This window comes from Pantherophis guttatus, chromosome 1 (assembly GCF_059756535.1).
Source record: "Pantherophis guttatus breed Tessera chromosome 1, ASM5975653v1, whole genome shotgun sequence".
Classification (NCBI taxonomy): domain Eukaryota; kingdom Metazoa; phylum Chordata; class Lepidosauria; order Squamata; family Colubridae; genus Pantherophis; species Pantherophis guttatus.
The window spans coordinates 280800998-280817837 of NC_142063.1; the positions used below are offsets into that span (position 1 = coordinate 280800998).

The 16840-nt window shown below is 38.0% G+C and overlaps 2 protein-coding genes and 1 long non-coding RNA gene across 11 annotated transcripts in view; 2 read left to right on the forward strand and 1 right to left on the reverse strand.

Annotated features, from left to right (window-relative positions):
• Window positions 1–7206, forward strand: part of CATSPERE (catsper channel auxiliary subunit epsilon) — a 97849-nt gene extending 90643 nt beyond the window's left edge. For all 5 annotated transcript variants that reach the window (XM_034428222.3, XM_087882999.1, XM_087883001.1 and 2 more), the window contains 2 exons: window positions 3058–3111; window positions 6409–7206. In XM_034428222.3, the coding sequence (XP_034284113.2) occupies window positions 3058–3111; window positions 6409–6592 (238 nt within the window). In that variant the 3' untranslated portion in view covers window positions 6593–7206. The remainder of the gene's footprint in view (window positions 1–3057; window positions 3112–6408) is intronic.
• LOC117671935 (uncharacterized) lies at window positions 1–10421 on the reverse strand. Of its 2 annotated transcripts, XR_015731469.1 has the most exons (4): window positions 9362–9643; window positions 9076–9129; window positions 8706–8995; window positions 1–2690 (listed from the first exon to the last, which is right to left on the reverse strand). It is a non-coding gene; the product is annotated as an uncharacterized LOC117671935 (long non-coding RNA). The 2 variants fall into 2 exon arrangements; XR_015731470.1 differs by lacking the exons at window positions 1–2690; window positions 9362–9643 and adding an exon at window positions 10285–10421 and having other exon boundaries at window positions 8861–8995.
• DESI2 (desumoylating isopeptidase 2) overlaps window positions 9552–16840 on the forward strand; it is a 20577-nt gene continuing 13288 nt past the window's right edge. The window contains exon 1 of one of the 4 annotated variants that reach the window (XM_034428225.3): window positions 9552–10151. Coding sequence is in view for 2 of the 4 variants with exons in the window: in XM_034428224.3 (XP_034284115.1) it covers window positions 10113–10151 (39 nt within the window). In the remaining 2 variants the exon portion in view is untranslated. Of the gene's footprint in view, window positions 10195–16840 lie in introns of all 4 variants that reach the window. The other 3 variants (XM_034428224.3, XM_034428227.3, XM_034428226.3) reach the window with 3 other exon arrangements.

Consider the following 16840-nt stretch of genomic DNA (forward strand, 5'->3'; position numbering starts at 1 on the left):
CATCATTCAACTGATATATTCTAGTCATAAGAAGTTGGCCAACCAGGTCTCTATTATGTTTATGGAATCATATTTACCTTTCTGTCAAGATCATCTTTATTTCCAATAGTCTGAACATTAATGTACTGTACCATTAACACTTACATTAACCAGTTACATGTTTATTAACCAGCATGTGCCTCTTACTATCATTTTAACCTCATGCTTATTTTCTTCAGATCTGGGGATTTGTTTACTTTCCAACATTTAAAAATATTTACAGAAACTCTAGAAGTAATTATTCTGAAATAACATTCAGTAATTATAATGAAAAAATAATAATTTAAAGAAAAAGATTATCTATGAATTATAATTTCCACATGCATGTTAACCTCAGCACAGTACTGGAATGAACATAATATACTCCAGTATACTAACTAGTATACTCCAATAGTCTGGAGTATACCAATATTTTATGTATATCGCTATAGTACTGTATATCTAATCTATATATCTATAACTCCATATTTATTCAAATGGTGACCTGTTCCCCTCTTCCCAACAAACACTACAATTTCACTTAAATCTAACACTGAAAGACCAGAAGATGGGTAGTTATAATGAATGGAGGTTTAAATCTATAATTCAAACCTATATCACCAGTCTTTCCTCTATAGCCTAGTGCAGTAGTGGCGAACCTTTTACTCACCAAGTGCCAAACAGGTATTCGCTTCGCCCACGTGCATCCTTCCCATGCTAATGTGCGGCTCCTCCCCATGCGCTGTGTGCGCAACCACACCATTTGCACATGCATGCGGCTTTCGTGCAGCTCCCCCATGTGCTGCATGCACAATCGCACCATCTGTGAATGCCATCTATGCATGTGCAAGTTGTGCGCAAATACTCTTGCACGGATGTGCAAATGCACGCTTATGCGCAAGAGAGCTATGAAAACCAGCTGGGTCCCCTGAATTGTGCGCATGTGCACCGGAGGCCTGAACACCAGCTGGGGGCATGTACATGCACAGCTGCAGGTGAGTTGGGTGACATGGCATGCCCATGGCATGCCCAGAAAGATGGCTATGTGTGCCACCTCAGGCACGCATGCCATAGGTTTGCCATTACGGTCCTAGTGAGTAAGGGGATGGGAAGTCTGTCCCGTAAGGGACTAAGGAAAAATTCTTTGCAAGGCAACCTTTAAGCGATTTATTTTTTCCTTATTTTCACCTTTTTCCTGTGAAGAGGTGTGATTTTTTCCCCTGTAGTCACTAAAGTCAAAGAAAAATACCTTACAATAGATTAAGGGAGAAAAATCCTCTGTCATTTACAGAATTAAAGAAAAAAAATCTCTATTCCTCAATTTCTTCTCCTAGTCTTAATCCTGCAAAATCCACTTACATTCTCACAGAACACTGTTGGAAAAACTCCATTCTACATAACAGCTATTTGGGTATTTGGAGAAAGCAACAGTGTCTCTTTGTTATCTTGTCTTCTCCAACATACCCAACGTCTCCAATTTTTTCTTGTGGGTTATTCCTTCCTGTTCCTTCAGCATCTTGCTTGCTTTGCTCTGCCTGTATCTTTGCTAAAACATGTTGCTGAGATTTGAACACAGCTTGTTGAACAAAACACATTATTTTGTGTTATTCACATTTATATCAGATACTGCAAAGGTATTCACTGAATTTCTAGATGAGAATTTTCATACTGCGTGCAAGACACTCTTATATTTGTATGCACTGCTTCCCACTATGACCTTCCTTGTTCTATAGTCATACCTTTGATTTTCCCTACCCAGGCTATTTAGTTAATATTCAACTTGTTGGTTTCTACTCATTATTTAAGTTTGTTAAAATACTCCTGAATTTTGATATGTCTTTTAACTGAACCTGCAATTTAGTTCCTATTTTTCAATTGTACTTTTATCTTGCCTGAATTTGATTTCAGCTTGTTTTCCCATCTCCAGACCATTATCAAACTTGGGCAACATTCAACATTATTAATATATACTAGTGAATAGTATATTAATAATCATCCATATTTAGAGCTTTTTTGTCTGCCCTCTATTTTTTCTGCATTTTAAACATAAATCTTCCTGGTATATTATGATAACTGTTCTTATATTTTGCATACAATTTATTTTATTCTACAAGACTTAACAATGTTTTAACTATATTTTATGGTCCAACCATACTTGGTTGTGCATGGGAAGTGTCTAGATCAGTGTTTCTCAACCTTCTGAACTTTAGGATATATGGGCTTCAACTACCAGAATTACCCAGCCTATATGGGGAAATATTTAAATTCATTTTTAAGTCAGCATTTAATTATGGCCGCTCTATCCAATTTCTGCATTAATTTGCAGAGAAAACATTGCAAATTACTGCATGAACACTAGTTCTGAAATAGCTACATATTTGTGTACAGATAGTCCTTGACTTACAATCACAATTGAGCCCAAAATTTCTGTTGTTGAATGAGACGTTAAGTGAATTGTGCTTTATTTTACAACCTTTCTTACCACAGTTGTTAAGTAAGTCACTGAAGTTGTTAAGTTAGTAATAGTTGTTAAGTGAATCTGGCTTCCCCATTGACTTTGCTTGTCAGAAAGTCGCAAAAGGTGATCATACATGATCCCAGGACACTGCAATCATCGTAAATGTGAATCAGTTGCCAAGCGTCTGAATTTTGATCAGGTGTCCATGGGGATGCTGCAACAGACGTAAGTGTGAAAAATGGTCAGTGCTTTTTTCAGAACCTTTGTAACTTTAAACAGTCCCTAAACTGTTGTAAGTCGGAGACTATCTATTTAGATATATAATTTGAACTGAAAATTGGTCCATAATTTAGGAAGTGCAGGAGTTAGCAAATAAATAAGATACAAGGTGAATCTCTATGAGAACTGACAAGAATTAATTCCTTACTTATGTTAATTTTATAGAACCTTATTTTAACGCCGTCTATCATCTGGGTTATATATTGTTTAGAAATGTTACAGTTCCATTTATTTTAATTTTTACTATAACTTAACACAAGGACATTATCAAAATATTAATACATTTATTTTCTGTGTTTCAGTTTTTGTAATTTGTCTACATATTTTGCTGTCCAGACCTATGGTATCATTGAAAGGTAATTGCCAATGGGCTTTAGCTAATTTTATTACCAATGAAATGCATATCTTTGTGGGGGAGGGGGTAGAAAATGAAATAGCTTTGGTCTCTTGTCACTGAACCGGCACAGATAGAGGGAAACTGTGATCCTGCAATAAATTTTCTGTACATTCAAGAGCTGGAACTTTTGGGGTAGAACCTACCTCCACAATTTCAACATGCATGCTTATAGAGGCCTCAGTGGAAAACGTGAGAGGAAATAAGACTTCTTTGTATGTAAGCATAAAACAACTTAAATAACCTTTTTGATACATTGACTAATGAATACGTCTTCCTAGGTGTCTTGTAAAAGCTTACATAGTTCCTAAGAACGATACCTTCAGATTGTAACTATCACCATTTTACAAACATAAATCACTAGTATTATGTTAAGTTTTGTAAGTTTAATTCACTTCGATATGCTGTAGGTTGAAAAATTATATAATACACAGGATAGGACAGCTGAGTTAGTATCTAATGATTCAATACATAATAAACACATCTATGATACCAGTATATACTTTTTCTAACAGGTGTGGTGGAAAAATGTATTTCAGATAATGACTTTTAGCTTTCTCCTTTTATAGCAATAGCATTTAGACTTATATACTGCTTTACAGTGCTTTACAGTCCTTTCTAGGCGGTTTTACAGAGTCAGCATATTGCCCCCAACAATCTTGGTCCTCATTTTACCGACCTCGGAAGGATGGAAGGCTTGAGCCTGGTGAGATTTGAATTGCCAAACTGCAGGCAGCTGGCAGTCAGCGGAAGTAGCCTGCAGTACTGCACTCTAACCACTGCGCTACCATGGCTCATACCTTATTTATTTATTTATTTATTTATTTATTTATTTATTTATTTATTTATTTATTTATTGCGATTTATATGCCGCCTTTCTCCCTAGGGACTCAAGGCGGCTTACAAAATGACAACTTCAATACAAATCACAATACAATACCAAATTAAAATCAGTAACCCAATTAAAAAACGATTTAAAATTATACCAGTGTATCCCCAAACAGATCAGTGTAATTGGCGGAAGAGCCACGTCTTCAGCTCGCGACGGAAGAATTATACCATATTACAGGTCCTAGGAATAAATTTCATTCTTCAGTTTTCAGTTAAATGAGAGAAAAATTGGAAACAAGATCAGATAGAAATAAACTGCTAGAACATAGGCTATCACAACTATATTAAACTTAAGTGCAAGAAAAATGAGCAGTGGTGTTCTGACCATTCCCTGCCACTTTGATAACAGAAACAACTTGCTTTGGTCATTCAATATATGTAATATTTAAGCATAGTACATGTTTAAAGGTTTTTTTAAAATCCAAATTTAAGCTCCAAGAGATAAAATTGAACTTCCTGATATGCGGTCCTGTATGGCAAATATAAAAGGATACCATTCATGGAAAGACTCTGTCCCTGCGGCTCAGGAGAAGTGGAGACTGTGGGTCACATGCTCCTTAGATGTTCCTTTTATACGGAGATTAGGAAAAAGCATATTCTGCCAATAACTGCTAGGTATCCTGGCCGTTCCGACACTACCTACCTTCAGTGGCTGCTTAAGGATGAACAGTCAATTACTACAGTGCAGGTGGCTAGATTCTGCACAGCAGCAATGGGGATTCATTGCAAACACGTGTCTTCTCACCATAGCAATGTTATATGACAATTGTGACAAACCCTTTGCGCTGCTTAGTCATTTCCCTTTTAGTGTTGAACCTAAACGGGCCACACAGTTTTGGGATTGCAACTATCATATAGTCAGACCATGTATAATTGACACTGGGTTTTATTATACACTAGCTGGATACCCGTGCTTTGCTACGAAACTATGTGATGGGGCTTGATAAATCGACACTTATAGCTTCAAAATTAATGAGTAGTTACGATCGGCTTCTCCTCTCGCTCAGCCTTGCCTCACAGAAGCCTTCCCTATCCTATCCCCTTCTCTCCCTCAGCCTTGCCCCACAGAATCCTATCCTATTCTATCCCCCTTCTCTCCCTCAGGCTTGTCTCACAGAAGCATCCCGTATCCTATCCCCTGGTTGCTGCTGTGAAAGTAAAACTGAAACTCCTCTCCTCAGTTTTGCATTTGGAATTTTTAAGTATATATATATACTGAGTGCTTTTATTTGTTCTGGTCTCTGGTATAATAAAAAAATATATAAAACTTCCTTATAAATTATAATTCATTTTCCTTTTGAAGTCTTATTTTGAAGACAGGCACAAAATGGCTGAAAAGGCTGAACTGTTCTCATTGATTTCTTAACACTGGCCTTTCAGATGTCAGGTTAATGACCATTTATTATTTTATGCAGAGAACAGCTTTTTGCTTTTTGCAGAATTCAGGAGGCAGTGCAGGAAGATGGTTGCCTATTTAATACTGAAAGATCGATAAGTCAAGGAATGTTTAATGTTATACTTAATTCTGTTCAATCCTATAGTAGTATCTCCTGATCTGGTATAGTATGATGGCAGAGTTAACAGTAGGGAATATGCAGGGTTTATGCTGCGCCCTTTGGGGTGGTGAGAAGGTGTTTTAGATCTGAATATTTCTAGAAAGGATTGTAATCCAGAGCTTTTAAAAGGGACATGGAATTATGCTGGGATGGTATAAACTGGAAACGATAAGTGAAATTCTGCAATGTCTGTAAACCACAAATCTGGCCTTTGTTATCTTGACATTATAGCCTGGAAATACAGGTGAAACTCGAAAAATTAGAATATCATGCAAAAGTTCATTTATTTCAGTAATGCAACTTAAAAGGTGAAACTAATATATGAGATAGACTTATGGAGGGTGTCAATGATGGTTTTCTGCACAGCTGTCAGGTCAGCAGTCTTTCCCATGATTGTGAACCAGACTGAGAGACCATTTAAAAGCTCAGGAACCCTTTGCAGGTGTTATGGCTTAATTAGCTGATTAGTGTGGGACACTTTGAGCCTAGAATATTGAACCTTTTCACAATATTCTAATTTTCTGAGATTGTGAATTTGGAGTTTTCATGAGCTGTAAGCCATAATCATCAAAATTATGACAAATCAAGGCTTGAACTATCTTGCTTTGCATGTAATGAGTCTATCTCATATATTAGTTTCACCTTTTAAGTTGCATTACTGAAATAACTTTTAAGAATGTTCAGAAAAAATTACTATCTCCTTTAATATTTTAATTGCTCTGATTATATTAATAAATAAACTATGTGCTTTATATGCTAGTTTTGTTACACTTAATTAGTTTTTTAAAAGTACAAATTATATTGTTTTTCAGACCAAATTGGATTCATGTTGCCGGTTGGAACATCTTGCTAATGACATTATTTTGGGGAGTCCTCATCTTCAGCTACTTCAGATATGTGAAAATATTCCGGGCATTCCCTTTTGTTGATCCCCTGATGTCACTTAGGCCAGCTGTCACTGCAGAAAAAGCAAATGATCAGCAGAAGAAAAATTGATTTATCACATTGGATGAAGTAATATTTTCAGTGAATTTCTATGTTTAATTTATAAGAAAAATGTTATTCAACTTTTTACTTCTCCAGGAGTTAATACAATCTTAAAAATACCTTTTATTATTATTATTGTGGATTTTAAACTTTGAGATATTTTGCCTGCCATAGATCATCTTTTACCATGCACAGCACCTTTCAAAAATTTAAATTTAAACTTCCAGATTGTCAGCTATGCATTTGGAGAATACTTAGTTTGGACAAGGCAACCATAGTTTGTTTTTCTATCTTTTGTTAATATAACTTCCCATTCTTAAACAGAAGTACGACCATAGAAGATTACTAGTATAAATGGAAAGGTTACATTACTATATGCAGTAAATAATTGTCATTAGGTGGAAACATCGATGCACCTTGTTGCCAAAAGGAACTGCTCTAAGTCAATTTAAAAGAAGAGTAGTCCAATTTAATGTAATAAGGAATATTTAACCTCATTTTAATATATGTCAAATTGTCTGCCACTTACAATATGTAAGTATTAATAAAAAGGTCAAAATAAATTCAGTTGACTAAGTGATTGAATGTTTTCAGCGTTTTAAATAAAATATAAGTCCATAGCATTTATTGCTTTACTGAAATATTTTACTATCTGTGTAATATATCTAAGCCAAAATGTATGCTATTTGAATGGGAGGTCAGGAAAACCCAGAGATATATGGTAGATTGGGAAGTTCAAAAAGTTTCCCTACAAAGGCAATGAAAACTATTTCCCTGCTACCAAGGAAATGCCATGAACATGTCTGTATAGTTATCACTGTGCTAAGTTAAAAGAAGCATATGTATTTAGAATATTATACACACAGTGGTGGGCTGCTGCCAGTTGTAACAACTGTTTCTCCCAGCACCGAAAATGTGAGCGCACGCAAGCCCACCCGTTGGTTGCAACTACTGGTTCGCCTGAACCAGTCCAAACCGGCAGCAGCCCACCTCTGTATATACACCAGATCTGTTCTTCAAAAGATTCTAGAAGACCTGGCTCTTTGCCGAAACCCTGGCCTAGGATGGGGTTTATACCCCCTAGAGATGGTGAACATGGTATAAGTGCTAAATTCACCCTCCTGAAAAATGCATTATTTTTTAGTTGTTAATCTCTGTAAACCATAGAGAATTGACAATTGGGCAATCCTAGATATTTTAATTATAAATCAATGTGCCAATGGGCATTTACTTATTTGAGACATATATACCGTTTTTCAGGAGTTTAAGATAACACAGAATAGTATTGCCTCCTTCTAGTCCCCATAACAAGCTTGTGATGTAGGTTGACATAGGTTGAGCTAGGAGAGAATGGGCTGGGAGAGAATGACTGGCTTAGTGGCATTTTAGGAGTTTTCAAAATTGATGGTGGACATAGGTCCCTTTGTGCCTCTCTCAACATTTTAACTATTATACTATAGAGAGCATAGCTTATTATATGACCTGGTCTCAATCTACAAATACTAAAGGGAAATTCTACATTTTGTACCAAAGAGAACTGTACAACCTGCAGAGCACATTATTAGCCACGGTAGCGCAGTGGTTAGAATGCAGTACTGCAAGCTACTTCTGCTGACTGCCAGTTGCCTCAAACTGGGAAGTTAAAATCTCACCAGGCTCAAGGTTGACTCAGCCTTCCATCCTTCCGAGGTGGTAAAATGAGGACCCAAATTGTTGGGGGCAATATGCTGACTCTGTAAACCCACTTAGAGAGGGCCGTAAAGCAGTGGTGGTATTCAATTTTTTTTCTTACTGGTTTTGTGGGCGTGGCTTGGGGGGTCATGTGACTGAGTGGGTGTGTCCAACTTGCCATCATCCAGGCCTACTCAGTCACATGACACCCCCAAGCCATGCCCACAGAACCCAGTAGGGGGAAAAATTGAATTTCTACCTACCTACCTATTTTCTGCCCAGGCCTGGCCTAATCTGTCAAAGGCCTGGCCTAATCCTGCATGCCACCCACTCTCTCTTCACCAATCACACACATCACCCCGTTTCCCCTCCTTCAGAGGCCCTGGTCTTTAATCTCCCCGCTCCCTCCCCCACAACCGCTTCTTTTATCATCCTGTGGCCGTGACCTTACCTTCCTCCCCTAGCTGGCTACCAGGAAAGGCAAGACAGGATTGAGCCGTTGTTGCCGCTGGGCTCCCTGCCAGCCCGCATCTCGCCCCTTGTTGCGAGATGCTTGCAGCTGACGTGGCTGCAGGCTTCTTGCAGCGAAAATTACCGATCTCCGCCTCCACTCCGCTTCCCCAATGTGCTGCTGCCCTGTCCTATGTGCTGGCAGTGCAGGTGCGCGCGAGCAAAGTGAGTGCGCCCACATTTGCAAACCAGTAGGGAAGGTAAGTGAATTTCACCCCTGGCATGAGGAGTCTGTGAATGAATGACAGCTGTTTACTGGATAGGTATTAATAGATTTCAGAATGATTTGTAGATTGGCAAAGGCTTTTTACCTGAAATTAATAATAGTTACTGCATCAGTGGCTCCTCTCTCTTATATTGTACTGCTGAAAGAAAAAATAGCTTTCGGTATTTAGGACTTTTTGCACAAGTATTGTGAATTCACTTCAGGGTTTTGGACTCAGTGTCCTTTATAATTCTAAACCATTGTACCTAATTAGCTCCTTGGAAGACTCAGCTAATGAAACATATGAAATCTGCTCTGGCAAAATATTCTGCTTCTCAAGAGCTGGCAACTCTAGTTATCTAATCTCATGAGTAAACACCACTTCACCTTACCTAGTTATCGACATAACAAGTGGCGGTAAGGTTGAAATCTTGAGCTAGTCATCAATCGTGACCCTTACATATCTTTGCAATATGGGATTAAAGAACAGCATTATATTGTATTTCATTGAGAGCAGTTCAAGTTGCAGGCGAACCCTCAAAAGATTCCAAGCCTTTTCCTCTGACAAAGTGGAATGCGGATAATAGTAGAATTCGTATTTCACCGAGCGATGTGCGCGCCATACTGAGGCCTGGGGGGTTCCTGCTGTAGTGTATGCTGGGAATTGTAGTTTGGCGTCCATTCGCCCCCAAGTGGAAGGTGCGGCTGGCTTGAGAGCTTCTCTTTGCAAAGCTGGGACGGAGGTGGAAGGGGACCACGCAGCTAATCCTCGAGGAAGGGTTACTGCCGCGATCTCTCGCCTGAAGACAGGCCGGTCGGGTCGGACCAGCCAGGTCCCAGAAGCAAGAGGAGAGAGGCGGAGTCGTGCCGGTCAGGCCCAGCTCGGGGCTCGCTTCTCTCTCTCTCCCTCTCTCGCTGCCTAGCTTGGCGCGAGTGCGATTCCTGGGGGTGCTGCCCCGGCTTCCCCTTCCCCGCACTGAGGCGGCTCCATGCGGCTGGCGGCCTCTTCCACCTCCTCACACTCCTCCTCCGCAAGAGGCAGGGCGAAAAGGCGGCATCCGCCCGCGAGCGGCCTGAGGCCGCCGCCGCCGCCGTTGCCGCCGTCCTCGGCCTGAGTGAGACCCGCGTTTGAAAGGAGAAAGGATGGCGAACCAGCTGGTAGTCCTCAACGTCTACGATATGGTGAGTGACCGGGCAGGCGAGGGCTCCTCTGCCCGAGCAACGGGTAAGCAGACGCTTCCCCACCCTAAGCTCTTAACCCGGGCGCGTCTTCCGGGCGTTATTTTTTTCTCTTTTTACCCTCCTCCGAGGATACCTGGCTTTCTCTCAGCGGTCCGAAACAGCGAGTCATGTTTCCTTCCTTCCCACCCTTCATTCAAGCCGTGGCGAATTTCGCCGTAGTTTCATCGCTGTTCAAGTTAAGGACGGGCGGCTTGTTCCGCTTTCAGAAGTTCTTGCCACTGCAGTAACCGATATCCTCCCTGATTGTCTCCCCGCCCGCCGATCCACCTCAATTTTCCAATAGTTTAACCTGACTGAAAGATGCTATAATAGTTTGGAAACAAAGAATGGGCTCGGTGGGATTAGCAGGAGCTGGAAAGTCCTAGCAACAGGTGTGTCTGATTTCACTTTTCTCCTGCCCGGTGCTGGATTCACTCAGATGCTCAACTAATAGGTGTAGTTTACTAAATTAATTTCTGTTAAAAAAAACCCTCTCCCCATATACCTAAAGAATAATTGTTTTTATAATGAGTTAGCTGGGAAACAGTCCTTAAATTGTTAACAGTGGGAAAGCCTTAAAAGTTCACACCATTACAGGCTTGGTTTCCACCACTACCTTTTTTTTCTTTTTTTTTTTTTTGTCCTTGGAAAGAATCAAAAGATGGAGAGTAACAAAAAAGATCAAAATATATTTCGTGGTGGAAAATATCTTTTCGAGCAGGTCAGCTCTTGTCTTGTTTCTAAATTATAATGTTTCTAAATTGTAGCCCTAGCTTCGTGTATATGCAGGGAACATTTGTGAGATATTTTCCTTTTGTCTAATAAGAGTAAGACTTAAGGCTAAAGTTTTGCAATTTAGCCTTAACTTAAGGCTAAAGTTTTGCAATTTAGCCTTAACTTAAGGCTAAAGTTTTGCAATTTATTTGGTGGACCATAAGTAAGTCAGAGGTTTCTTATCTCAATCTCATTTATTTTTGTCTTAGTGTTGCACATTGTTTTCCAACAGGAAAAACCAATATAGTGCAATAAAGTGTGGAATGAACATAGATTTTGAGCTGTGATAAATCTAGCTGCAATTGTGTGTTAAAGGGCTTGGGAATTTGCTTCTATAACCATGTATCCTGTTCCCTTGCATAATATATCTTTATCATATCCTTAATGCATGTCTGCTCACCTGATTTGTTTAGTTGTATTTTGCTCTGGTTGGTGGTTCTAGGGTTTAGAAAAAACCCAAGGTTTTAGCAAATATTGAAACCAATCTTACAAGCATGAAGCCATTAGAAATAGGTCAGAATGTTGAGCTAGGAATAGAAAATCTGCCTTTGTTAAAATTGTCATGGGTATAATATAGGATGGGAATAAAACATCACTTGAATTATTTGGAAAATAGGGAGTAATATAACTGTACAAAATATAGGAACATTAAAGAAATAGTTCTAAATAAATCATGAAGAACAAAAACATAAACATCCATTTATTTTGGTACATAAAATTTTAAAATGTTTGGTACTTTGATGCTTCTAAGGTACTTATAATAAAAGTTAACGTCATCTTTTAAGTTACTAATGCGTACTAATACAGAATTTATAGGTTTTGAATGAATGTATATAGGTAGTCCTCAACTTACTACCACAATTGAGCCCAACATTTCCATTGCTAAGCAAGACGGTTGTTAAGTGAGTTTTGCCCCATTTTTCAACCATTCTTGCCATAGTTGTTAAGTGAATCACTGCAGTTATGTTGGTAACACGGTTGTTAAGTGAATCTGACTTCCTCATTGACTTTGCTTGTCAGAAGGTTGCAAAAGGTGATCATATGACCCCAGCACACTGCAACTCATAAATACATGCCACTTACCAAGTGTTTTAATTTTGATGACGTGATCATGGGGATTCTGCCACTGTTGTAAGTGTGAAAAACAGTAGTAAGTCAAGGGCATTATTTTTTTGCTGCAAGTGTTTATAAAAACACTTATAGTTTACAGAAGTGTTTCTCAACCTTGACAGTTTGAAGTAGGTGGGACTTCAATTCCCAGACTTCCTTAGGCAGCATGGCAGTTGAAGTCCACACATCTGCAAGTTGCCAAGGTTAATAAATAGTGGTCTACAATAGCATGAATTATTAAAAGAGGGTGGAAAATAATAGCTACATATTTTCTTGACAAGGATGTACATCTGGTCTTCTATTCTATGTTTTTGGCAATAGTCAAGCAGCGTTATCAAGAGGTTGCAACATTGTGAGCTTGGGAACAGTTCGTATCTTATCTTTTAACTGCTTCACATAGCAAGTTAGTAATGAACAGCTGTAAATCCTAGACTTGTAGTACAGCATTTCAGCAAAAACAAATCCTGTTTGTTTACTTGAGTTGGTTAACTTGCAAATTAATCCAATCTGATAAACCAGAAGGAAACCAGACTTAACTGGACAAAAATATCAATGTTTGTCTGTGATGGGTTGTAATAAAATTAGGCTATATTCCAGTTCCCTGTTGTCAAATCAAATTAGCATTTTTTTAAAAAAGCCTAAGTATCAGTATGGTGAAGAAGAGTGGTTTTTTTCCCCTTTCCAACCCCCTTCATGATTTGAACATTGCCTGGGGTCTCTGTGGACTGTTTCAAGATTTTCTTTGTTCTGTAAATTAAAGCAGCTATATTAGCTGATATGGACATGGCTTTCTAATATAAAGGGTGTTTTGTGTGTGAGAGAGAGAGTAAAGCCAAATGTAATGTTATAATTGCAGATCAGGTTCAACAGTCATCTTTCTGTATTTGATTGTCACAGTGGTGATTGTCAACCATCTGCAAGATACCTTTGATATAGAAAATAAAATATTGCAATTTAACCAGAAAGATCCAGGAATTAGATTCCCATTACTAAGATGCTAACTATGGATATGGATTCTCATCTTCCTCTTCTTAATTATAATTGTGGACATGGTTTCAATATTTTATGTCAGAAACTGTTGTGACATAAATTACATGATTTTAAGAGACGAGCAGAAAGGGTTCCTGTATACTAGTTAAAAGCATAAATGCATTAGGGTGAAGCATAATGATGACTACATATTTTCTTCCCATCATTTTCTGTTTTTCACAACAGAAAATTCACAACATTTGAATACCTGTTTGATGAAACAGCCTTGTTGCTACAACTATATAACCATGTACTTGTAAGGAATATCAATCTTATGATCTACATACATTTTTGGAGTGAATGTGACACAAATGTAGTGACAGCTTGAATCTTACAGAAGCTCTTTCCCATACCATATCTCTTGCAGAAGCACAACCATATGGTTTGTACTAGGAATGTGCATGGTGGTATGCAATGTTTATCTTTAGCTATGCATCTAAAAGGAATTTAATTCCTCAAGGGTCTGTTGGAAGGAAGGCAATAACTTTAATAGTTTACCAAAATGATTTAGCACCTAAGATTACATATTTGGTCATTCAAAACTCATGGGAATTTGCACATAGGCGTAAGAATGCTACTCTCCAAAATATAATCTAATAATTCCTGGAGGATTCTTTATATATAATTATAAAGTTATATTATTACTCATTTTTGTAATTACTATCCACAATAGTGTAGAATGATTTAGAGCTGAAACAGTACATTCTTTAAAGTCCATAATATAATATGTAGTATGTAGTATAGCGTAGCGTAGCGTAGCGTAGCATAGCATAGCATAGCATAGCATAGCATAGTATAGTTGCTTGTGCGATTATTCTGGCCTGATAATTCTATGATCTTGAATCTGAGATATGGATATAATTATTATACAATAACTGACAACCCAAGAACATGTTTGCATTGCTTATTATTTATTTATAACATCGTACTTTGAGAGTAATAAAAACAAGTCTCTTTCTGAGGAGAAGGTAGTCTCCCTTGAGTCAAGCTCAACTCCCAGTTATTATACAGGCACATCCATGTTGTTTTGTTAACAACAGTATAGAAGGGTTTGCCCTTATATTCTTCAAGAATGTTTTTTTACTTCTTACTCTAGCCAAAATCATTGGAAGTATCCGAGAGGCCGTCATCCAAATACTAACCATTTGTGTTCCTGCTTCAGTTTTTTGGCATCAGGCACAAAAAAGGTAGAATAGAGAATGGGGGAGAGCATGAGAAAGAAAAAAGATTTTTTTTCCTGCACTATAAGTATTTTTTATGGATAGTTCCATAAAATATATTTTACATGACATATAGTTTGCTATGTCAATCAGCATGAAGTATTTGAGGAACAAAGGCAATACAATACTATTTACAACAAAATGTATTATTTACAAATAATAACTTATAAATATATTAATTAAAAAATCATACATCATTTTCATAAAATTCATGTATTTAAAATGATATGTAAAAATATCCAAATCTTACGTATTTCATAGTTGTCAATATACATAAACATTATTCCCTGGTAAATGACCTTTGATTAGAAGTGAAGCATAGCTAGTATGTTAGTATGTCAGTATACACCATAAGGTTTTATACTTTAAACAAATTATTGAATAGATAGCGTTTCTCAACCTCAGCAACTTTAAGATGTCTGGACTTAAATTCCCAGTGGGAAATCCTGGGGATTGAAGTCTACATGTCTTAAAAGTTAAAGAGGTTGAGAAATAATGGAATAGATTGTGCCAGGATGAAGTAGTCATATCTGCCATCATTGGGAAGAGAGAAATTCCTCAAGGCAAGCAGCTGACTCAGTGGCTTGATTAATGAGGGGAAACAAGCTGAATTCACTCATAATGAGGAGCTATAAACTATAGGTTACACATGACAGCGTTGGGTTCCCATAAACTCACTGAACTAAAATTGAAAAAAATAATTTAGCATGATGTGGAAACTAGTAGTCAGATAGAACTAATTATAGGAACACAGATGTTTTTTGTTTGTTTATAGCTTCTTTCTCAGGTAGTTCCAGGTGGAAAAAGCCATTGTGCCTTGTACAATGAGATGGTAAACTATATTTACCAACAAGTGACAGCTCATTAGTTCGCTCTGGCACACAGGAAGATCCAAGGATCTGACTAAGCCATTAGTCTGGCTTGCTATCTGAATAGATGCAGTTATTGGGTAAGTTGTTTTGTGGCCAAAAGGCGTGAAACTCAAGACAAATATGACTTCCCCTTTGAGACATCTTGCTGGAAAAAGATCTGGAACTGATTGCTGGCTGAACTGGCAGCTTGTGATGATGAAGGTGAAGAATCAAAGAAAAATGTTCAGGAGCATATTTCTGAAAAAGGACCGTCCAGAGGGGAGGGCAAAGAATTAAATGGAAATTGAGTGTAAACAGAACCACTTCGCAATCAAAACAACCAAAAATACTGAAAGCAGAGGAAAACTGTTGGATAACATCTCTTCTAGTTATGTTGGATTTGGCTATGGTAATAAGGAAATACGATATGAGAGAAAAGCCAGTGAGAAGTTATTTTCTCACATAGAAGTAAGAGGATAATCAAAACTTCATGAATTGCCAGCCAGTACAAATGTATCTATCAAGGTTGAAGATTACAAAGATGTCACTGCAGTTTGTGCCTTAAAGGTTTCCAAATTGAAACAGCACAAATTATTCTAGAATGGGCTTGACAGTATTTCCCCTTCGAATAAAATTTTGAAAAAGGAAATTTAAAGAACTCTCTGGCTGTTTAGAGAAAGCCAATCAAATAACAGATCACTAGGAGGTATGATAACCTTATATTGTCCTACTAAAGGAAATAACTTTACATATTCTAAAACAATATGGATTTCAAATTCAAGGAACAAAAGGCCCAGTTCGTTTTAAGATTTAAGTCCTAGTACCTAAAACAAAACAGCTTCAACTGATCATATCATGAAGAATTCTGGGATCCCTTAAAAATTGACATTTTCATTCAAAATCATGATTAAATTGGAAGGTAGATTTTTCCCTGCCTATCATTCCAGCTATGCAAAAGAGATCCTGAAGAAACTTTGGCTAAAATTGCCTAGTTTCTGAAGAATCAGGAGCAAAAAGTATAAAAGGGAATCAAGCCAAGGCTTTAATTAAAGCTCAATATTATATTTGAGATTATTTATTTTTATTTGTGCTAGCTGTAGTCAAAACTCTCTTAGTGGAAATATCAAGAGCTCAAAAAGGAACTCCAAAGATGTAACAAATTTTATAGTTAAAATGGTATGAGTGGGGTTGTTTTTCTATAGTCTATTATCCTGGAGTGCTTTAGTTACTGTGATCCTTGTCATTTTTGATACTATAACATGATAATTACTGCAGTCTTCCTCCACACCTCCAAAAAACAAAAAACACAATTAGTCCTCGACCACAATTGAGCCCAGAATTTTAGTTGTAAGTCGTCATTGTAACTGGTTGCTTTGCTCAGTGGCCACAATCCCAACTCTCCCCACTGCAGTTGTTAAAGCTACCTCACGGGTCATTAAGTGATTGCAGAGGTACCTCAGGATAGAGAATGCCTTGGAAGGCTCAGCACCCACTGGAATGTGGAAAACTGCCATGGGCCAGATGGCCTCAACCAGATAAGCCCAGCAGCACACACGTCTCCTTCCTCCCCCCATCCCAAGAAACCTGACCTTTTCCCTCCTACACCACCACTGGCCGTGCCTGAGTTTACTTTGCTTTCCCTTTCTCTGCAGCTGCCGAAAGGCAT